General features: G+C 42.7%; 1 protein-coding gene across 1 annotated transcript in view; it reads right to left on the bottom strand.

The window, feature by feature from the left end:
* asl (argininosuccinate lyase) overlaps positions 1-24738 on the bottom strand; it is a 37291-nt gene that overhangs the window by 579 nt on the left and 11974 nt on the right. Inside the window, exons 4-15 of the mRNA XM_069911520.1 lie at positions 21607-21663; positions 20670-20767; positions 17228-17305; positions 15857-15934; positions 15635-15687; positions 14820-14882; positions 12125-12239; positions 7499-7583; positions 5375-5434; positions 3986-4069; positions 3509-3589; positions 2132-2238 (exon numbers count right to left, since the gene is read on the bottom strand). Coding sequence (XP_069767621.1) covers positions 2132-2238; positions 3509-3589; positions 3986-4069; positions 5375-5434; positions 7499-7583; positions 12125-12239; positions 14820-14882; positions 15635-15687; positions 15857-15934; positions 17228-17305; positions 20670-20767; positions 21607-21663 — 959 coding nt within the window. The remainder of the gene's footprint in view (positions 1-2131; positions 2239-3508; positions 3590-3985; positions 4070-5374; positions 5435-7498; positions 7584-12124; positions 12240-14819; positions 14883-15634; positions 15688-15856; positions 15935-17227; positions 17306-20669; positions 20768-21606; positions 21664-24738) is intronic.

The raw sequence follows: 24738 nt of genomic DNA, 5'->3' as shown, positions 1-24738 counted from the left end.
TTTCTATTAAGATAAACTGACAATTACTAAGGCCATGGACACGCGGAATAAATAACAAGATTTAAAAGCAAAGCAAGATCCCTTCATGAGTACAACAGGGTGTTCTTTTCAATTTTGAGTTGGATCATTCTAGAATTATCCCACCATCCATGGCTGCACTTAACACTGCAGACCTGTGGGATCAATCTTCATCATGGTCAGTATCTGCCCCTCCCCCCCCCCCTCCACCCCGAGACAGAGGGAGCCTTGAGCAGCCACTTGGCCTCAGATGGCAGATCCTTGGGTCCCGTCCCTGGGCAACCCTGATGGCCACGGAGCCGAAAAGCAGCACAGTCGGTGTAGCGGTTAATGTGGCGCTATCACAGTGCCAGCGACTCGGGTTTGAATTTGACACTCTGCAAGAAGTTTGCACGTTCTCCCTGTGACCTGCGTGGGTTTTCCCTGGGTGCTCTGGTTTCACCCACTCTCTAAAACCTACGGGGTTGAAGGTTAGTTGTGTGTTAATGAGAGGCACAGGTTTCAGGGGCCGGAATAAATGATGTGAATAAAACTTAAACTTTACATTTTTTTAAAAAAAGCCCTTTTAATTTTCTCATATATCTAATCAATGACATTTAAAAATATTAAGTAGAAAAAAGTAAATTTAAAAAGTACAAAAATTCCACTGTGCGCAAGAAATTATTAAACAAATACAACAGAAAATAAAAGAAAAATGAACAAATGACTTATCTGCAACAACCTTTATATAAATAAAGGACAAGAGCCCTAATGCATGAACCATCTACACCCCTCATCGGGCTCCTCAAGTTTTAGGAACGTTGGAGACTCAACGTCATCCTTATGTCAAGCACTGTAGAGGAGCAAGAGGCTGAACACACTGGCATCTGGCCTCCGGCCCATCACAGCCTGGGCTGCGATGCACAGACACAGAGGTCAGGGATGGGCTGAGGTGCAGAGACAGAGGTCTGGACGGACTGAGATTCTGAAACCATTGACTAAAGACCTGCATAATTAGGTTCCCCAGGACAGCAGTGCTTTTTAAACCCCTTTTTGGATTAAATTTGTTTTTTTTTTCTATTGTGAATGGAGACCCAATACAAGATCTCCATTCCAAGAAGTAATTCATGGATTTTAATTTGGTCTGTTGAAAGTTATCTAATACATTCCAAGTATTGCTCATGCATTGTGACCAATCCTGTTGGGAGCTTCATTTACTCCCCACCTTCGTAGCACTGAATGCCGCAGGATTGGAGTTTTCCACAAGGAAAAGAAGTATGCACGAGAAGAAAAAAAAAGTGTAATTTTTAGGCTTCTTGGAAATGAACAGTGACTACAATCCTCTACTTCATTTATTAACCAATTTCCCTGTTGTACTGTTCATAGGCAGCCCAAAAACATTGAGAAGAGCCTCGTCCTATAATTCCACTGCCACGGAGTATCTGTATCTCTCCTTTCAGTGCACTCCCTTCTCTTCACCAGCCCTTTAGATGACTTCTTGAAGCTCACTCTGGTCTTTGCCCTCCTCCTGCACTCATCTGCTGCCCATCTGCACAACGTTTTGGACCTCAACTCCTCAAACAAACCCCTTGACCAGAATGATTGCCCAGAATTAGCTCCTTGCTCTTTCATTTTGTTTTCCAAATTCGTGGCTATCTCAGGATATCAGGAATATTTTTCTGCCCTGGGCTACAATGCAAGTGTCAGCTGCTGTTCAATTTCAGTGATTTCAAATGAACTTTCCCCAGTGCTGTTCCATCCATGACTTCCATCTGGTTTCAGCCTTGGTCTGGAGCCTGGTAACATAATCGAAGCCCAGTTGTGCGTGACAGGTTCAAGTACCAAAATAATTATAAACCCTTCACCTGAACTTGATGACTGTCTGTAAAAAGCCTTGTGCACGCAGATAGCACAGGAACAGGCTTTTCTGCTCAGTCTCTTGCTTTACCTGACCATCCCCAAACAGGATCCAACAGGGCAAATTTCACTGTTATCCACTATGTTCAACTAATCAGTGAATTTTTAACTTTTATGTGTAAGATATTTAAAAGTTTGTTTAAATTTTAAAAATCTAAATATTGAACTTTCATGCCGACTGATTCAATAGTTCAGAGCACAGATCTGTAATACATGCCTGATGGTTTTCAGTTCATCCAGCGACAGTTGATTGACTTCAATACCCTTGGATTCTGCCAAATGAACAGCTTTTCCTGAAGCACTGTGGGCTTCTCTAAACGGCATCTATAATGAGAAGATTGAGTTAAGAATTCAGGTATAATCACAAGCTAACAGAATTGAAACATAAAAGGCACATTTTAATAATGAAATTCCTGATGATGACTTTTGCCACGGCAATCACCATATAGCAGGATATTTGCCATCTTTATCCAAATTCAGGAACGCTGGCCAGTGCAAACTGGAGCCCTTGAGATTAACCAAAGTGGGCTGAAAATGCTGTGCTTCCTAACACCAGGGTTAAATGATCAAAAGCTTTAAAACAGGGCGCAATAGTGCAAAAGAAGGAAGAATGCAGCTCAGTCAGGTGGACTTTTCATTCTTTATCACTACTTCAAACATGGTGGGTGACAACAACATCTCATCTGTATTCATTTCCAAGGATTATTTTGTACAGAAACAGATTGTAGTTAATTATCATTACTGAAGGATCACACAATGGACCTGAGGAAAATGACCTGCCCTATGCTGGTTGAATGTTGCCATCAAAACAAGAGATTAGGGTTTATCAAATGGAGAGAGCAGAGAACTCTGCTGTAGGCAGGGAAAACAAAAATAGAAGATCTGCTTGAGCAAGAGACTGCATGATCAGAGTGATGTATCATCAATAATTAATAAAAGGCTGAGTTGTGAAATAATCAGGCTTTTAATAGCTAAAGACTGGAACAGTTTCAAACCACCATCCATCTCCTTGACTGATCAGAGCAAAAGGGTGGCCTGCAAGGGCCTATGGGTAGAATCGGTCTCGGGATCCAGTTGGTAGCAGCCAATCAGGGTATAACAGTGGTTTACAACACAGAGCTCTGCTCAGTGCCATTATGTAATGATCGACGCTCCCAGCTTTAGCCCCCAATGAAGTGGCTGATGTAAAATATTGGGAATTGAGCAATGCAAATAGCAGTCAGATCAAACTGACGGGGTTTGAGTGAAGCAGCTTCCTTTGCTCATCTACAACCACTGCCCCTCAAGATCTCCAGCTGCCATGCTCTCCCTGTCACACAAGATTTAGATTGACGGGGTGAGCAGTTTTTAAAAGCTTGAATAGAACAAAGGAATGATTAGCGTAATGGTTTGCGCAACGGTCTCACCGCTCTAGAGACCAGGGTACCAATGAGCTTGTACGCTCTCCCCATATCTGCGTGGGTTTCCTCTAGGTGCTCTGCTTTCCTCCCATGTTCCAAATACATACAGGGTTAGGTTAATTGATCACACGGATGTACTTATGTGGCATGGACTCTTGGGCCGAAAGGCTTCAATCTCTAAACTAAGCTCTCACCTTCTTTCGGACCAGGTAGTAGGCCAGATCAGTAGCCAACATGTCCGGGCTCAGGGCATTCTTCATCGCCTTTTCATTAACCTTAGGGGTGGGGGTGGGGGGGGGGGGGGGAGGGGGGAAAAGAGGAAAAAAAAAATCACATGCAAGTAAAAAAAGTTTCTCCTTAAAAGGGGCACAAAATACTTAGATGAAAATCCTTCTTGTAATTCTGCATCAATACTCCGAACACCACCATGCACAAGACAAGAACGTATCAAATAGAGCAGGATTCGGCCATCTGGCTCGTTGAGCCCATCTGCCATTCAATGAGATCGTGGCCGTGGAATCAGCTACAGCTACCCATTTTCTCTCCCCCCCCCCCCCCCACCATCATCATAGATTAGATTCCAAACATGCTCTCAGTTGTGAAAAGCAAAGTTCAGTTCCCTTTGCCAAACCACTGTTTGTTTTATCCCAATGACCAGAGGAGCAAATTACCTGTAGTGTAGAGATTACACCCATTGCCACCTGGAGCACCGCGGTGATGGTGTCGATGCTCTCGAACACTTCCCCTTTATCTTCCTGAGCAGATGAAACAGATTCTCAATGACCATGCCAGAAAACAATGCAATCTGCCGTCTTTCCTCCATGTTTCCTTTTCCCACAGCCTCACGAGATTCTCTCCTCAAGAGGACATTATTATTTTTTTTTTTGCAGATGTACAGTTTTGGGGAGGGAGCAGAGAATTGTGGTGATGGGTTTTACAAAGTTCCATCAGCACAGATGAACTGACTGGCTAGCCCCCCCGCCATTGCACTGGCTGCTCTCCTGACGCGTGACGCAATTAAATCATGAATTGTGGTCAATGCAGGGAAATCCCCGTTATCCGGAAATCAAGCAACTGACAAAAAAAAAGAAAAATAAATAGGGAAAAAAATTAAAGTTGAACATTGGCCCCCTCTCTCCCTCCCCCCCCAGCGGTAAGTTTGCCAATCAATGCAACACGCAATCTCAAGGAACCAGCAAATTCATTTATCCGGCCATCTATCAATCCCCATAGGTGTTAGATATGGGGGGGGGGGGGGGGGGGGGGCCTTTACTGTGCAGCCAACTCTGATTCTACTCTTGACATAGTAAAGAAAACACCTTTAGGACTTGAGTGGTGCCATACTAATACACTTTCTGGACTATTGGAGATGTTCCTGACCTCTGATGTTCTGCGCTCCAGACACACATTTGGCCCACAGTCTTGACCTTGGCTCCACTCTGGACCCCAGCTTGCACTGAAGACTAACGAGTGGGCCAAATGTTAGACCATCAGGATTTCAAAACCATCCAATATTAAACTATCAGAGTATTAATGTAGATAGGAAGAGGATAAATAGGAAGGTACCTTGAAGAAGGGTTCAGGCCCAAAATTTTGTTTTGTTACTACCAGAATCACAATGCCTCCAGACTTTCATGTTTCACTCTTGTTGTTCATTGACTGGCTAGGCTTTCAACACAATCATATCTCAGAGGTTGGTGGATCAACTGTCCTTGCTGGGACTCAAGACTCCTTTCAGCAACTGGATTCTCGACCTCTTGACCATAAGGCCACAGTCGGTCTGGGTCGGTAGCAAAATCTCAAGTCCCACCATGGCGAAGCACTGTCGCACCTGTGTGCTCAGCCTGCTACAGTTTACGCTACTGACTCATGGCCTGCGCTTCCAGATTCAGTTCTAAGAAAATCGTGACACAACAGTAGTTGACCTCATCGGGAACCACGAGAGAGGGGGGATGGAAGGCTCGTAAAATGGTGCGAAAATGGACAAAACAAAGGAGATGAATGTGGATGAATTTCTGAAACTTCACTGCTGTAAAATAGTGAGCCCTCATCATTTTTACCTGCAAATCCTTATTGTATGTGCTTGGCAGTCCCTTCAGTGTCATGAGAAACCCAGAACACTGTGAAAGGAAAAAACATACTGGAATTAAAGCTATCTTAAAACAGTTTCTCTTCATCTCCATCTTGAATGGCTAAACTGAGATCTTTAGATCTACACACCCTAAATGGGGAAAGCATCCTTCCCGCTTCCCTGTAATAGATCAATCATCTCTGTAAACTTTGGCAAAACAAAATTCAATATGATAGCCACATTCATTATGAAATTAACAAGTTCCTAATGTGCAACATGTTGTGTAATTAATAAACAAAATTTTCTTGCTCAATATTCTATAAAAAACCCAAAAAATTGAACACACGTGCGCGCCCTCATTATTACTTTTTACTTGCTTTCCAACCCCTTGTCTATCCTCCTTCTCATCCTCCCCGAACTGCAGTGTTTCCTTGTATTCAGAGATTTAATCAGATCCCAAGGGGTAACATTTTCACACCGAAGGAGATGGGATTATGGAACAAGCTGGTAGAGGAAGTGGTAGAAGTGGGGACAATTGTGGTGTTCAAGAATCATTGCTCTCCTTGACGCATGACACAATGGAATCATGAACTGTGGTCGATGCAGGGAAATCGCTGTTATCCGGAAATCAAGCAACTGACAAAAAAAAATGGAAAATAGGGAAAAAAATTAAAGATGAACATGGATAGGGAAGGTTTAGAGGGTCTTGTTTGGTCGACCTAGAAAATTTGGCCCAAAAGACCTATTAATCTGCTGTAGACCGCTTTGACTCTACATTATACCCACTAGTTCCTCCTTACCTATTCTGTTTACTAAAATCTCTAATACAGTGGTTCTCAACCTTTTCCTTTCCACTCACGTACCACCTTAAGTCATCCCTTACTAACCACAGAGCACCTCTGGCATTCTATTGTATAGGTGCTCTGTGGTTAGTAAGGGATGACTTAAGGTGGTACATGAGTGGAAAGGAAAAGGTTGAGAACCACTGCTCTAATAGATTTGTTAAAGTTAACATCCTTTTCATAAATTCATATTGACATTGCCTAATCCTATTACTTTCTAAGTGCTATGTTAATAATAGATTCTTATATTTCCCCTACTTTCTTTGGTCACCAACGTGCAATAACTATTATTGTTTAGGTAGATATAAGCAAATATATGCTCATCAAAATGGCAATATGATAACAGTCAAATAATTTGCTTTAAAAAATCCTCAAGGTTAATCAAGGACTAAATATTGATCAAGACATCAATGGTGCTGAGTAATCCTGGAGAGGGCAAACAGGATATTAGTTTAACATCATATCTGTTAAACAGCGTCTCTGACAGTTCCACATTCCCTCAGCAGCTCCTTGGACTATCAGTTCCTGGAGTGAGACTTGATCCCTCCACCTCCTGACTCAAGATCAAAGTACCACCAACTGAGCGACAGTTAGCATATCAGAAGCACAATGATGGGCAAGAACAGCATTCAGACATAGACCTCAAAGATAATGAGGAAAATTCCACTGCGCATCAGTTAGCCCACGTGGAACATTTCCCCCGCAGTTGTGAAGCTGCAGGCGAAGGGGAACGTTAACGTTTATGGTGCTATAAAGCTGACAGCTACTGGAGAGATCACACAAGGATGAGGTGCTCGCGGTGATACCCTCCCTCAGTGATGGAGCAGCCAACTGATGATTCTCAAGATCTTTGCAATGAACAAAAAGAAACACTTGAAAAATAATGGACGATAGGGCCACTGAGCCCCTTCATCCCCTGCAAAAAGAGGGGAAGGGATTGGGGGTAAGAGAGCTGTTTCCATGTAATCCAACCGAAAGGAACAGGAAAATGGAAGGAAACTACTGAGGAAGTCTCATTGTGAAAAATCCATCTTCCTTGTGAATGAATGATACACTAGCCCTCATGAAATAGCACTTCCTGTGTATGAAATCATTTAATACCCCCAGGTTAGATCTTGCATGATTCTGGCAAAGTGCCTTCTCAATCACTTGGGAAGTTGACAGACTTTTTTCTTCTTGTTTAGATTTCAGGTTGAGGGTGGGGTCAGTTGTGCAGAAAGAGAGGTGAACCAACAGGACTCTTCAACAACACTGCCGCATGATATCCTTACCCGCCCAAACACGTGACCAGCCTTGCTTCGAATCAGCTCTAAACTGTCAGCATTCTTCTTCTGGGGCATCAGGCTACTCCCGGTGCTGAAAGAACAAGGAAACTCCTATCACGTCAAAGAGCCACACATGAAGTACTCCGCTCACATCCCCTTCCTTTACCGTATCGATCCAATCCTCTCATCCCTACCAAAAGATGTCAGAGCAGAATTAGGTCATTAAGCCCATTGCTCTGCCATTCCAATCATAGCTCATGTAATTTTCCTCTCAATCCCATTCTCCTGTCTTAAATTTTAGTTACCAAATAAATATAAAGATGCATGGACACACAGACACACACACACACACACACACCCCACTCCACGCATGTACATGCATTTACAACCCCCGCATCCTACTCTTCACACACCTCCACCCACTCTACTCTCTGCATGTTCACACACATATTTCATCCACACACACTCATACAACCTCCTGTGTGCACACACATTCAACCCCTCTCACAGTCATGCGCTCACCTCACTTCCCTAAGCACAACATAATTTGCTGCTGGTTCCTGCTGGAGAAGTTAGTTTGCCAAGGTTCACTGTATCTCAAAGCAACCCTGTGGCGTGATAATTTTGGGTATTCAGTCAATGTTCAACACCTGAGATGGCTGGAGGCCTGGCTGAAATTATCCATTTCCAGAATCATTTTCAATGTTTTCTATTGGCCGATCAAGGAGGGAGTAATATAAATAACATTCAAAAGCAAATGTCAAATGAGAACCTGAAATTTCTTTGTAAGCAGTACTGATGGAAACTTGACAATGGTGTTGCTGGGTCAGCATACAGGAGGGAGATTGAAAACTTGGCTGAACGGTGCACCAACAACCTTCCTCTCAATGTCACCAAAACAAAGGATTGTTGACTTCAGGAAGGAAAAAAACAGGCGGTGTACAATCCAGTGATCATTGGAGCTGGAGAGGGTGAGCAAATTTACGTTCTTGGGAGTCACTTTCTCGGAGGATCTTTCCTGCACCCAACAACTAATGGCATCGTGAAGAAAGCACATCAGGAGTTTGCAGTAGTTTGTTATGACATTAGAAAATCTGGCAAATTTCTATAGATCTGTGGTGAAAAGTGCATTGACTGGCTGCATCACGGTCTGGTATGGGGACACCAACACCCCTGAGTGTAAAGCTCCGCAAAAGGTAGTGGACACAGCCCAGGTCTTCACAGGCAAAACCCTCCCCACCATTGAGAACACCTACAAAGAATGCTGCAGTTGGAGAGCAGCACTAATCATTAAGGATTCACACCACCCAGCACATGTACTGTTCTTGCTGCTGCCATAGGTCTGGAACCACCAGGTTCAGGAACAGCTGCTACCCCTCCACCATCAGACGCCTCAACAACAAACTCATTTAAGGATTCTTACTTTGGCAATTTATTATTCCTTTTCTCTCTGCATTGCACAATTTACATGTGAATGTTGAGTCAGGTGTTTTTTTGCACCACCAATAAGTGGCAATTCTGCCTCGCCCGCAGGAAAAAGAATCTCAGCGTTGATTGTGATGCCATGCAGGCACTGACAATAAACCTGAAATCTGAATAGTGTAGCCACCTTTTACAAGCTTCCCACCACCAGAGAATACCAGGAGACCACCCAGCTTCTTATGCCCGCCTCATCGTTCAATATGATCGTGGTTGACCGATACCCATCACAACTCTTCTGCGCTAGTTCTCCTTAACGTCAGTTCCTTAATCTATATCCCTCTCGATCCTAAATATATCTAGTGTTCCAGCTTCCACCACCACCTTCGGGGGCAAAGAACTCCAGCCATCTGCTCAAGGAGAGGAGAGATTTCTATGCATCTCAATTGTAAATTTCCGGCCCCTCGAACCCATCAAGTACCCTTAGGATCACCCTGCATCCTTCTAAATTCTAAAGAATATGAACTCAAAAATGTCTTGTGATTTTTGATAGGAATTCAACTGAGAAATTTCCTTCAGACCTGCCACCAATGCTATTCTATTCTATTTCAGGACAGGAGATCAAAACTGTGCTCAGTACATATCTGTAACACGAGGGCCTTTCCAACTCCCATGTAAAATGGGGTTAACTGGGGGGAGAAGGGTGGGATCGGGGGGAAGAGAGGTCACTGCCATGATTGGTGGGGGGGAAAGAGAGGTTGTTGTCATGGGGGGGGGGTAAAAGAGGTAGTTTTCGTGGACGATGGGGGAGAGAGGTTGCTGCACCAGGAAGGGAATGGGGGAAGAGAGGTCGCTGACATGATCAGGGATTGGGGGAAAAAGAGAGGTCGATGTTGTGGGTGGGGGGAGAGAGGTGGCTGCCATGGGTAGTGGATGGGGGAAGAGAGGTCGCTGCTGCGGGAGGGCGGAGAGTGGGGGGGGGGCCCACGGTGTGCACTGTTGCAAACGCCGCTCCGGCTCGCAGTGACGGCTCAATGCTGGAACTGCTCTGCCAGCGCCAGAGTGGGCGATTATGGGTAAGGAAGATGTCCATTGCTCCCGCAGTGACCTCTTACCGTGACCTGGAGTGATACATTGTGGCAGCAACCACTCCACCCCCGTTCACGCAGCGGCATATCACTGCGGGGGGGGGGGGGGGCGGGACCTACTAACGGCTGATAGTTCCCATGAGTGCGTGACGCATCACTCACCATGTCAACCCGGGGGGCAGGATTCCCCTTAAATCGCTGGGTTGGCGATTTAACAGGTAGGTCTGTCTGCACCCATGACCCAGTAATCGCAGCCGAGTCCCAGGAGGGCTACCTGGGTGCTGCAGTTTGAAAGGGCCTTGGAAAACAGTAGGCGTTTTCAAACTGGGGCTGCTTGGGACCCCAGTCAAACAGCAACTGGGCAATTTAAGGGTGCACCTGCCCCTTTGGTGACACGGTGACTGACAAGTCACGCACTCACGGTGTCACCAGAGGCCCCAAAGGGAATCCCCTGTTCTGGCCTGCAAAGGGTAAGTGGCTGGAGTGGATAGAGAATCTGAGCAGGGGGCCAGGGTGAACGCTGTCGGGATGCAGTCAGGGCTGGGGGGAGGAACACGGAGTTGGGGATGGTGAAGAATGTTGTCGGGCCAGCAGGCGAACGCTGTCAGGGGAGCGGAGTGGGCCGATGGGGAGCAGAGTTGAGGCAGAAGCAATGGCCGTCCTTCTTGCCCATAATCCCCCACGCTGGCGAGGGAGATTATGGGTAAGGAAGACAGCTATTGCAAGCACTGTTGTCATTTTGTACCCGGCAGCCATCGATCGCTTACAAAATGACCAGTAGCAGCTACATGGTATGTGTACACTGGTGGATAATTCTCCCCATGTAGAACGGCATCTCCCAGTAGCAGTTGAGGAGTCTATTCTCCTGGTGCTCCTCTGAGGTGGATTGCCTACACGTACATCAATTAGCCTGTACACAGGTAGAAAACCTGCCAAATCCAAGTTGTAAACCCCTACTAACAAAACCTCCCTATTCTATACCTCCAACCCTCTAGCTCAGTGGTTCAACCTTCTTTCCACTCACACACCACCTGATATAATCCCTACGCCATGGGTGCTCTGTGGTTAGTAAGGGATGGCTTCAAGTGGCAATGCGAGTGGGAAGGGAAGGTTGAGAATCACGACTCTATACCCAATTGTTACTGAAATATTTTGCTTGAGAAACATGGTCCTTTGGAGTTATGAAAACGTACACATAATGAGTCAATTAGGCATGATTAAAAGTTTTTCTTTCCACTCACATATCACCATAAGCCATCCCTTACTAATCACAGAGCACCGATGAGATAGGGAATATTTAAAATGGTATGTGAGTGGAAAGAGAAAGGTTGAGAACCACTGCCAACCTGCTTGTTCAACCTGTCTGCTAATTTCTAGTGCTGCAGAACACTCCCAAGTTCCTCTGAAGTTCACTCACTTGTATTCTCCCGCCACGTACATAACAATCTGCCTTTTGATCTCGCTTCCCTGACGGAGTTCATCACCCCACACCTCCTCACATTGAACTCCACTTGCCAGGTTTTTTTTGCCCAATCATTCAAGACTCTATTAATACACAAAACTTGTCACCTTTTGCTGGTCGTTAAAGAATGTCGTGAGGTGCCACTACCTCGGAGTCCCCACCAATAAGAGAAAGAGAATCCTTTCAGCAACACTGCGGGTGCGTGGATTCTCCTCCTACACTCCCATAACATCTGCAGCCACCGAGCCCTCTTGTTCATTCCAGTGGTGAACCCGAGCTCGTAGTGCTGTACCTCTGACACGATCGGGAAGCTGCCAGCACCAAGGGGAACCCCTGCTCCCCATCTGCACACTCCTAAATCCCGATCCAGGTATGTAGTTCTCACAGGCCTGTCTCCCACAGCTTCACAACTTGGTAGGAGTCTATCTATATCCTGTTGCAGAATCAAGCTGAATGATTCATCCAAAGAGTTGTGCTCTGTAACTCACACTACTTTTTCTGGAAGTGGTTATGAGTTTTCCATTGCCAATTGCACCTCCCTCCAAACTCAGAAAACGTACAGTTTAATCGACGATAAAGCAGACGCTTCACCCAAACAAATCCAACATTGCTTGCAGAGATTATACAAAAAGAATGATTCAATCACACTGATTATTGAATTACCTGTAGGCATCGGAGAGTGTTACAAATCCAAATTCCTTTGTGCTGTAAATGATTAGATCCTCGGATATCTTACTCAGGTGTATCAGGCACAAAGAGCACCAGAAAAGAATCTCAGCTTTAAGAAACAAAAGGGATATTTGTTAAGAACATAAACTAGCGTGATGGCTTGCCAAGCGTAAAAGACCCTGCTGGATATTTATCATTGAACTGGAGCTTTGAGATCTTCTGCTTTTTATTCATGTGGAAAGTGCTGAGTGAGATGAGAGTTTGGGGAATGGTGCACAGTGACAGGGAAGGGATATTGGTATCCAACGAGGATCATTGCTGGGGTTAATCATGAAGATAATTACCATAAGTGAAATTATTCATATCATTATTGCTCATGACGGATGAATCAAAAAGTGCAATTTCGAAAGTTTTAAATTATGGATGCGTGGGAGAAATGCGCCCGAGAACTGGTTCCACTGATAAACTTCCTCACCAAGGAGCTTCCCACACGCCCACTGAATGACACTGGGGAACAGGTTCCATGGGCACCCGCACTCACTGGGAAAATGATTTCACTAGTACCAACCTCGTCAGTGGAAACGATTCCACTTCTCAACTGCTACTGGGAGATGCCATTCTACGTGGGGAGAATGTGGAACTCACTAGTCAAGTGAGAAATAGATACAACGGGGAAGATGGGAGCACCGGGAGAATAGACTCCTCAACTGCTACTGGGAGATGCCGTTCTACGTGGGGAGAATGCGGAACTCACTAGTCAAGTGAGAAATAGAAATGGATTCAATGGGGAAGATGGGAGCACTGGGAGAATAGACTCTTCAACTGCTACTGGGGAGATGCTGTTCTACGTGGGGAGAATGCGGAACTCACTGGTCAAGTGAGAAATAGAAATGGATTCAATGGGGAAGATGGGAGCACCGGGAGAATAGACTCCTCAACTGCTACTGGGAGATGCCGTTCTACGTGGGGAGAATGTGGAACTCACTAGTCAGGTGAGAAATAGAAATGGATGAAGATGGGAGCACCGGGAGAATAGTCTCCCTGCCGATAGAGAACCCTTAGAATGGAGAAGTACTGGGTGGATAGAAATACTGTGATGGAAGACAGCTGCATGATCTGTGGTGAATTTGGATCAATGTTCTGGGTAATTTTACGCACTTGTCAAATAGTATTGATGCTGAAAAACTGAAAGGGTGGAAACCCTAAGGGAGTGTCTTTTTCGTGAAGGGAAGAATGATGCAACTTGAAGCTGATTAGTGTTCTTCTCAAATAATTCTAATTTTTTCCCCCTCATCTATACAGCTTGGAAGTTCATTTCATTGATTGATCATTTGCCCTTTACCAGCTTCAACACAATGTTGTAATTCGGTTTCAGTTGAAGAATTGCTTTTCGATCATATCCTTTTGACATGGTCCACCCTGAGGTGCTCCCACTTTTCTTGCTTCTCCCACAATCATCTTCCAAGAAACTTCCCTTTCCCACTTCAATCCTCCAACAACAGGCACAACCCTCACATCATCAATCTCATTCCTTGCACTGGCATTTATGGAAACAATCCTTAGCCCATATTTGGATTGGTCTGAACCAATCCACTTGTTGTTTATTTTGAAGTCGAATCTTTGAAATGAATCATTAACCTCTTTATTAATTTGAAAAAGATCTCATAATGCTTTCTTTATCATTGCAAATCCTGCTGACCCACAGAGGCGATTACGACATATTCTGGTCCCTCTTTTACCCAATCTCCATTTTAGACACGACTTAGTCCAATGCTATGCTCAGGGAGGCCTGTCACCGATCAACTACACTTGGGCGAAGCCGCTTTGATCCAATCCTATTCTTGTTAGTAATGCCAAGCAGCAACTCAGTGTAATATTTCTGGCATTTACAGCTGATTTAAGCTCATATTCTAAAGATACACCACAGAGGTACTGAAGAAAACCTTAACACAGCAAAAGTAATGTAGAAACTTCAACATGCAAGTGAAGTCATACAGCATGGAAACAGACCCCTTGACCCAAGTTCCCCATGCCCATGCTCTCCAAAATGTGGCCTGTATTTGGCCAAATATATCTCAACTTGCCTTTTCCATATATCTGTCCAAATTGTTCGTAAATGTTGTAATAGTACTTGCCTTAATCACCTCCTCTATATTCTCACCTCCCTCCATGTTTAAAAAAACCCATCAGGTTCCTGTTAAATCTCTCCCTCTCCCCCCCCACCCCGCCTCACCTGAGACCTGCGTCCTCTGGTTACTGATTTCCCTGCTCTGGCAAAAGACTCTGTTCATCCAATCTATTCCTTTCCTGATTTTGTAGTTTCACTGAAACAAGTGAAATTAAATGCAAGGTTGAAGTAGATTTTGAGGAAAGTCTTAAAAAAGACAAAATGTAGAAAAGACAATAAAATTTGGGGTGAATATCACAAGTTTAAAATAACACGCCAGAGGGTATAAACATCCTTGGTGGAGCCACAGTTGGTGGGAGAGAGACAAGGAAGAGAGGCCATAGTGGGATATGAAAAATGAGGATCAGTTTCAAAAGTAAAATTATCAAACTGCAAAAAAACTAAGAATTCCTTTGGGGAGAGAGTTCTAATTGATTCCAATATTACATTTGCAAAATCTGTGTTTACTCTCCATATAAATCATCTACAGACTGTTTATTTTGTGAAAGGAACAGTACTTGCCAACAAAGTCTCGCCCACTTGTTGCATCCATGCTGTTCAAACTAATGGTGTCAAACTGCAGCTCTGAAAATCAAAGAGTTCAGCGGGTCACAAGTTCATCCTCGAGAGATTTAAAGCGCCTGCAGACTTGCATGTTTCACTAGATTTAAAAGTCTTTCCAGTTTTAAGAAATTTTGAATTTCAGTGAATTCATGTAAAAGGATTTGTTCTGAAGTTGATATCACAGACGAGGTTTCTTTTCAAAAAAATAATCAGTAAGATTTCTTCCTTTTTCTCCCATCATGGCCCAAGTAATTTTTCTCCAGCTCAGAGTTACTACCGATGCACCACTCTCAAGCAAAAATTTGGGTCACAATTCCAACTTCTTCAGATTATGCAAGAGAAATAAAGGCAACACAAGTTAGGTTTCCCCAATTAGATGTGAATGAAGCTCAGACCATTGCGCAAACTCCATCTACACTTTCCATTGCCTTGGAAAACCAGCCAACATATTAAAAGCCACACTCTGTTCACCCTCTTCCTATCGACGAGGAGATTCAGGAGTGTGAGATAACACAGCACCAGATTTATATCAGATTCCTGAACAAACCTCATATTAATTGAGGTTGCTCGATTCTAACAGAACCTTCTCTCTGTACATTTTTTTTTTAATTACTCTACTACATATGGGTTGACTAGCTAGGTTGCAAGCAAACTTTTTCATTACACATTGGTACATGTGACAATAACCTTGAACTCGAATCAGTTATTTCTGCAGTTTTAACCAAACATACAATTTTTTGTTGTTTTTTTAAAAATAAATTTTAATAACTTACCTTTACGAAGAAATTCTCTGTCAATCTGAAAGGGATTTCCAGCAATAGCACCACTAGGAAATTAAAATAGTAAATCCAGTCAGTCAATTGTAGTCCATTCCTAATTGATCCAAAAATTCCGATGCACAAAATTGTTCTGGGAAATCAGTGAATTAACCTACTGGAGGGAAATTAAAATGATTTACACTGAAAGTTACTTAAGATACAAGAAAGATTCAGCACCTTCCCAGTGGCAGAACGTTAGTTCTTCTCCCAATTTCTTCCAGTCTCTCAGCATCACGAGTCAAGGCAGTAGCATGGCTACAAAAAACAAGTTGGTGTTAATTGAACTGAAGTCATATGATGCTTGACCATTGTCATGCTGTCTATCAGAAACCCTTTCTGCAAAGTGCTCACAGAAAGGTCAATTCTGGATTGTTTACCAAAGATAACAACGGATGGGAGCAGAAGGAAGAACTTTTGTTTGCTGGAGAAGGTGGGGGTTTTGCAAGATATGAGTCACATGCTCTCTTTGGAGTTTCAGTTGGAAGAGAGAGTGTTGAGTTAACAGCTCAGTCAGTCAGTGTGTGGGACACTGACAAGTAACTGAAAAGTGCAATCCAGGGAAAACTGTTTGAAACTGATGAAAGCAAGTTCCAGAGCAGTAGATGGCTGGAAGTGCTATCGGTCTGATGGTTCTCTTGAAATAGAGGAAGGAATGGAACTCTGTGGTAGCTTGAAGAAAGAGGTTACCATCTAGAAGACCTTGATGGAGCAAGTTCCATCAGCGAGTCCCTGAGGTGACTAGTGGTGGTACCTCAGTTGTGGAAATCTTGGAGCAACAAATATCTCTCTCTGCAAACCCTACAAGAACCTTCCTGAGCTGTAAACATTTATCTTTCAAGCACCAAAGCCTGGCGAACTTTATCCATGTTAAATTCTGTGCATAATATGGTGATTGCCTGCAACTAGAGAACTTGGAAGAAGAAGTGAGATTGAACTGTGAACCAAAGAACTTTTCTTGAATTTACACACACGTTCACTTAGAATTAAAAGGGGGTTAATTTGGTTTAGTTAAGTATAGAGTCAAGTTAATGTTTGATTCTATTTTCATGTTCGAAATTGATTAAAAATAACTTTTGTTTTGAAAGCCACTCATCTTGGTGAATGTCTATTGCTGCTGGGTTTTTGGGGCCTTTGAGCTTGTAACAATTGAAACAACTTTAACAATGTCAGGATATGTCACAGCATTTTTAGGCCAATGCATTTCTTTTTTTTAAGTCTGATCACTCATTCTGCAACAGTCCAGTGACGTATCTTTAAGTAGGGCTGCTTCATAAATTACTGTGAGAGTTTTAAATTAAAGCAATTAACATAGTATGGTTCAAAATTCATTTAATATTGGCAAATTAAAACCTTTCGGAACAACTGAGCTATTTGTCCAAAAATATTCTTATATCAGTTTTCCTTTCAACACGATATCCAGCTGTGGAAGTGCATCAGCCAAAAAAAAGTGAGGTAAAATATTTATTTTTATTTATAACCCAAATAAAAGTTAGAGACCACAAGACTTCCATTTTTCAGATGGTTAACTTTAACAAAAGTAAAGATCACCTCAGAATCCAGTGACTCCATCGAATTGGCTGGGCCCTTTGCATATGAGTGTAACCAGGAAAAAGGATGTCAATCTCTCTGAAAGACAGGAGACATTGTTATTACCATGGAACATTAAGTATTCTAACAATGTCGGAAAAGCATCACAGGTTTGTGGAACCTGTAACCGTTTTCCACAAGTGAGAGGAATTGACGAGAGGGAATGATTAATATTTAAGATTATTTAATGTAAGTGCAAAATAAAGATGTACAGTAAAACCCGTTACCTGGCTCCTTCAGGAATCGGTAGATATGCAAATTTTTCAGTTACTTGAGACTCACTCCTACAATGCTTTAACCAGCATTAAGAATAAACAGTTTAAAAGACAGTGCAAAATGTAATGAAATTTAAAAATCAGTACTGTACTCCTTAATTATATAATGTTCACTTTAATCAAACAATTCCTGTAACTTACAAAATTTAAATTCAAACCCCAGTTGCTGGCACTGTGACAGCGTTACGCTAACCATCTTTCTTTGGCTTGGCTTCGCGGACGAAGATTTATGGAGGGGGTAAAAAGTCCACGTCAGCTGCAGGCTCGTTTGTGGCTGACAAGTCCGATGCGGGACAGGCAGACACGATTGCACCGGTTGCAGGGGAAAATTGGTTGGTTGGGTGTTGGGTTTTTCCTCCTTTGCCTTTTGTCAGTGAGGTGGGCTCTGCGGTCTTCTTCAAAGGAGGTTGCTGCCCGCCAAACTGTGAGGCGCCAAGATGCACGGTTTGAGGCGTTATCAGCCCACTGGCGGTGGTCAATGTGGCAGGCACCAAGAGATTTCTTTAGGCAGTCCTTGTACCTTTTCTTTGGTGCACCTCTGTCACGGTGGCCAGTGGAGAGCTCGCCATATAACACGATCTTGGGAAGGCGATGGTCCTCCATTCTGGAGACGTGACCCACCCAGCGCAGCTGGATCTTCAGCAGCGTGGACTCGATGCTGTCGACCTCTGCCATCTCGAGTACTTCGACGTTAGGGATGAAAGCGCTCCAATGGATGTTGAGGATGGAGCGGAGACAACGCTGGTGGAAGCGTTCTAGGAGCCGTAGGTGGTGCCGGTAGAGGACCCATGATTCGGAGCCGAACAGGAGTGTGGGTATGACAACGGCTCTGTATACGCTTATCTTTGTGAGGTTTTTCAGTTGGTTGTTTTTCCAGACTCTTTTGTGTAGTCTTCCAAAGGCACTATTTGCCTTGGCGAGTCTGTTGTCTATCTCATTGTCGATCCTTGCATCTGATGAAATGGTGCAGCCGAGATAGGTAAACTGGTTGACCGTTTTGAGTTTTGTGTGCCCGATGGAGATGTGGGGGGGCTGGTAGTCATGGTGGGGAGCTGGCTGATGGAGGACCTCAGTTTTCTTCAGGCTGACTTCCAGGCCAAACATTTTGGCAGTTTCCGCAAAGCAGGACGTCAAGCGCTGAAGAGCTGGCTCTGAATGGGCAACTAAAGCGGCATCATCTGCAAAGAGTAGTTCACGGACAAGTTTCTCTTGTGTCTTGGTGTGAGCTTGCAGGTGCCTCAGATTTATGTATGTACTCTGACAAGAAATCTATCTGATCTGCTTGTTCCAGACTTGGCACTGCAGTGTGCAAAATGTATATATACTGCAGTTCATCAGTGGTTTTCAATGGAGGTGTGTTAGATTTGTTCTTGTTGAGAACACTAATTGTCTGACATCTCTGTACCACAAACATTACTTGCCATTTATTACCCCATACATGACTATGGCCCAAGCATGGTGGATCATTGTCTGAGCTGTAATTGCTGCTGAACACAGTGCAATCTGAAGATGTTTGGACCTTGGATATCAACCTTATAAAGTCCTGCATAGGTGGCCCAGGAGTGAGCTGAATGGCCTTCATTTGTAACATCCTTCTTTCTGATTTTATCCATGGGGGGGTTTCCCCATGTGGTGAAATGAAAACAGCTCTACAGCTGATGTAGGGCTCAGGCCCAAATTGTCAACTGCCCATATGAGCGACCTCCAGGACTTTTGTGTAACGTTGCAGGGTAGCAGCGACGTTTTCTCTCATTGCTTCTGCGGCCAAACAACCTCAACAAAGTCACCCTCTCAGCTCATGCTACAGGAATGATCGCTTATGAGGTGGGCAGAGAGCCATTCAATTGGTGCACAGGAGGGGGAGAGCATGTTAAAAAGAACAAATACAATTAAATGTAATTGTACTCCAGCAGATCAATAACATTGGACAACAAAGATTTTTGCTTCCTGTACACTTTTGAATATATTTTATGGATTTTGGGCTGCTGATCGCAAAAATCCCCTTCATACTTTCCTATCCCACACCGTTTTTTTTGGTATAACATGTTTCAGATTTCTAGATATTTTTAATATGCTTCGAGCAAACAAAACCATGAAGGGCAACATGTCATTGAAAATTCATTTTCTGCACTTGAACTCCTTCCCCGATGATCTTGGTGCAGTCAGTGACAAACATGGTGAAAGGTTTCACCAGGTCATTGCGACCATGGGAAAACAATATCAGGACAACTGGAATCCATCACTGCTGGCCAACTATTGTCGGACACTGACTCGAGAGGCATCAGATCCTGAATACAACTGAAAATCAGGCCAAAACATTTTTAGTTCCGCTGAACTATTGTAACGTGTCAGCATCATTATGCGATTAAACATGCTAAATTCAATAAAAGTTAATTTAATGTTTATCCAACTTTTTATGTGATACAGCAAATCTGAAATAATCTTTGAATTCAGCTCAAAATTGTCTATCATAATTCCCAATTTTTTTTTAGGAAGCAAACCTTTTTAAAAAAAAAAAGTTAAAAAAAATAGTTGTCCAGTGTAATTGGTATTTAGCCACTTTGGATGAGGCTGAAGTAACAGAGAAACAACACAGAGAGCCTACATTTTACTTAGATTGAAGATATTTTCCACACTGAAACCATGACTGAACATGCCTAACATGTCACAGTTTCAAGCAAAACACAAAATAAAGCTGCTATTTGCAGATTATTAAATGGGAGTCTTTAGATCAGTGGTTCCACTGATGTGAGTTTCTTCCACTCGCATACCACTTTAAGTAATCCCGAAGCCATTGGTGCACAGGTGGATTAGTAAGGTGGTATCTGAGTGGGCAGTGAGAATCACTGCTCTAGACCCAATTCCTACTGAAATATTTTGCTTGAGAAAAATTGTCATCGCCCCATTACCTTTGGAGTCATGAAACTGCGCACATAACGATTCAATTAAAACAGTGGTTTTCAACCTTTTTCTTTCCCCCATATACCACCTTAAGCAATCCCTTACTAATCACAGAGCACTAATGGCATAGGGAATACTTAAAGTAGTATGTGAGTGGAAAGAAAAAGATTGAGAACCACTGCCTTAGAGTGTAAAAACAGTCTAAGATAAATTTTAAAAAAACTTACACAGCTGCCCTCTCCACCATGGTTTTAATTAACTTGTTCAGGTGGCCCATCACAACAGAAATTTCATCCCGAAGCCATATTCTTAGATCAGTCACCACCTGTAACATGGTTAACCACAGTTATTTAGAGCTTCACGTTGCAAAGCTGCCACAAAACTGTGCCGATTTCCCAGATGCAGGCCAAGAAAGCAACCCACTGCACACGGAGGACTCTGTTGTATTAACAACTGGTGTCCTCTTGATCTTTGCAAGCCAGCAACAGGCAGCAAACTTGTACTGAAACAAAAGCTCAGAGGCAAGGAGAAGTAGAAAGTGCACTAATTGCACTGCAATTTAAATATATTAACCAAGGCTTGTATTCTTTAATTCATCTGGATGTGGCCAAAGCATAAATATTTGTTGAAGCACCCCTTCAGTAACAAGCAATTAGCGTTGAGCGACTCAATCACATAAATTAAGGACTTTGCAAAGTTAATTTAACTCTGTTCATCACCTCAGAACTGTTGGGATAAGAATGGAAATAAATTTGTTTGCGTTAGGTAGAGCAACAGAATCAATCTAACAACACTTTTAGGAAAGCTATCTTCAAGAGGGTGCAGATTTGCGAGCAAAGCAATCATTTTCCTCAGTGAGTTTCAGATTGAACAAAGAAGGAGACATTAGTGATGTTGTAGGGTTTTAAAGTATAAAAATGCAGCATATGATAGGACTTGTGAGATGTTGCTGCACGAGATACTAGCATTAGTTGAGAGTTTCTACCTTCAATTTTTAAAAAAAAAATGATCTTGGCAGCTCTAATGCTGTTCTTTGCCTGTGGAAGCAGCAGATTCTGTAGAAGCTACCGGTGGATAAAATGACACATAATGAAGATAAACCCCAAGAACATTATTGCCTCCAGTGCTAGAAACAGTTCAATGCATATCAAGAATTCAACTTGCCTGATCATTTCTGCTTCGACCAGTGTGTAATTTCCCTGCAGCTTCCCCAATCAGTTCCTGAAATCAAAAAAGTACATCGCAATACCAAGTTTATTAGAAAACCCTCTTAAGTGTGCTACAAAATTATTGCTGAGCAATGGATTGGGCGTCAATCCACAGGACCTTAAGAGTGGCAGAGGGGATCACTGGGGTCTCCCTTGCCTGCACCAATGTGATCTACCAAGATGGTTTTCTGAAGAGGGCTCGCAAAATCGTTAAGGACCCCTTTCCACCTTGCACACAGTATCCTTCAGATACTCCTGTTGGGAAAGAGTTACAGGATTATCAGGGCCACACCACCAGGCTGAGGAACAGCTTCTTCCCACGGGCAGTGAGAATGCTGAATGACTGATGAACTGCTCCGAGACTCAGGATCAGAATTTATTATCATGAAATTCAATGTTTTGTGGCAGCGTCACAGTGCAAACATTTATATAACCATCTTACAATATTACCATAAAAAAATTAAAAATAATAAAAAGTAAATCAGTGTCTTTGGTTCATTGATTATTCAGGAATCTGATGGCAGCAGGGAATAAACTGTCCTTGTGCCGCTGAGTGCTCGTCTTTCGGCTCCTGTACCTTTTTCCCCAATGGTAGCAGAATGGTGGGAGTCTGAGGACAGAGACCACTTTTTTAAGACACTGCCTCATGTAGATGTCCTCGATGGAATGAAGTCTGGTACCTGTGATGTCGCAAACAGAGTTAACAACCCTCCGGAGTTTATTCTGTCCTGAGAGTTGGCGCCTCCGTACCAGGCAGCAATGCAACCAATACACCTGTAGACGTTTACGAGACGTACAGAATCTCCTCAGACACCTCACAAAGTAATAGACACTGGTGAGCTTTCTTTGTGACTACATCAACATGGAGGCTCCAGGACAGATCCTTAGAGATGCTGACATCCAGGAATTTTAAGTTCTTAACCCTCTCCACTACTGAGCCCTTGATGAGGACTAGATCATGTTCCCCTGACTTCCACCTGAAGTCCACAATCATCTCCTTGGTTTTGCAGATGTTGAGCGCAAGGTTGTTGTAACACTTCCTCAGTGCCGTTTGTGATTCTGCCAACAACTGCGGTGTCTTCGGCAAACTTGTAGATAGCTTTGGAATAGCCTGGCCACACAGTCATGGGTGTATAACGAGTAGAGTAGTGGGCTAAGCATGCATCCTTGGGGTGCACCTGCATTGATGATCAGTGAGAGGAGACGTTGTTTCTAATTTGTACTGACTGTGGTCTTCCGATGAGATCCAGTTGCAGAGTGGGGTGCAGAGGCCTAGAGTTTGTAGCTTCTTGACCAGCACTGAGGGAATAATGGTGTTGAAGGCCGAGCTGTAGCCAATTTATTTAATGACATTTATTCATATCTTGCATATGCATTGCTTGTAAATATGTGTTTGCATGTTTTTACACCAAGACTGAACTGCACGATTTCATCTAGTTGTACTAATACAATTGTATGATAATAATAAACTTAAATTTGAGGTCGATGCCCATCACTACTGACTTTATAGGTTTGAAAATAGAAATGATTGTCTGGTGTACACGATGCTAACTAACTACACACAATTTTCTAGCAGAATCTCCCAAGATGTTGATCAAGCGATATCAAAAATATATATTAAAAGACACTGAAAAACACACTTTTTTTTCATATGTAGTTAAGTCAAAGGCATTTAAAAGTATGCTTAAATATTCAAATCAAGCTATGTAATTGTACCACAATACCCTTTTTTGTTATTTTCAGTTCAGAGCATATTTGAGAGATAAGTTGGGGCCAACAATATTTATTTGATATATTCATTATTACAACCAGGAATGCCTAAATTAGGATTATATAAATCTAGGCAGAGATGGGAAATGGGGGAAAATTTACATAGGGATTGTATGACTAATACTATCAATGTAAAATAAAGATTAATTCAATACAATTTTTTACATCAATTATATTTTGAATAGATTGAAATCAGATTTATCAGATCAATGTTTTAGGTGTGGTGAAAATATCGGATCTTTTATACATTCAACATGGTCTTGTCCTCACGTGAGACCTTTTTGGGCGACGCTACGTAACTTTTTGGAACAGGTTACAGGAGTAAATCACGATTTATTTTTATTCAGAAATATTGAAGGTACAAATCCAAAATTGAAACTTGTTAAATTAGCATTAGCGGTAGTAAGATGATGTATTGCAATCACTTGAAAATTGGATACATCTTTAACTGTGCCAAGATGGCATGCTGAAATTCAAAGTTGTATTCCTTTGGGGAAAATTACTTATAATTTAGGAAATAAATACTATATGTTTTTACAAATATGGCACCCGTACACTCATATAATGGGATTAAATTTGCCATGATATCCTTTTTAATCCCTCGCCCTGCAGAATTCTCCTTTCTATGTTTATGTTAGAACTGATGATTTGTACTGCATGACATCTCTCTCTGCAATCCAAAGGATTTTCTTTTCTTTTTAATATACCTATAAAAATTTTCTACTTTTTTCATTTTTTTGGTAGGGGTGGGAGAGAGGGTTTTTTTGCGTGGGGTGAAAAATCATATATGTAATCAATTTGTTCTTTTTTCATATCTGTACTATTATAATAATTGTAGTTACTTCATGTACGGATTATTAAATAAAATGTAATTGTAATAGTAGTGCCCACATTCCTGGCAATGATTCTTCTTCAGAAGGACTGTCCTCAACACCTGATCAGATTGGCTGCACTTGTGCAGGAAGCAGGAAATAGTGCAGAGACTCGGGGAGTCAAGGCTCACGTTTCTGGTGTTGGCTTGGAATTTCATGGAACTGTTCAAGATGCAAAATTAAATCCTCTGTGATTTTCAAGTGACCAGCAACGGGTAAGATAACCAAAAGAGAAGGTGTTCCTAAGCACTACACAAAAGTGCTGGAGAAACTCAGCTGGTTGTACAGCATCCACAGGAAATCAAAAGCAAATTTCAGTCCTGAACCTTTCTTCCGGGAGAGAAGAAAGGACCAGGCCCAAAAAGTCGACTGGCCTTTTACTTCCTACGGATGCTGTGTGACTTGCTGAATTTCTCCAGCACTTTTGTGCATTGCACTAGACCACA

The sequence above is a fragment of the Narcine bancroftii genome, chromosome 14 (genome assembly GCF_036971445.1).
Source record: "Narcine bancroftii isolate sNarBan1 chromosome 14, sNarBan1.hap1, whole genome shotgun sequence".
In the NCBI taxonomy this organism is placed as follows: domain Eukaryota; kingdom Metazoa; phylum Chordata; class Chondrichthyes; order Torpediniformes; family Narcinidae; genus Narcine; species Narcine bancroftii.
This window is presented reverse-complemented; position numbering and strand designations above follow the sequence as displayed.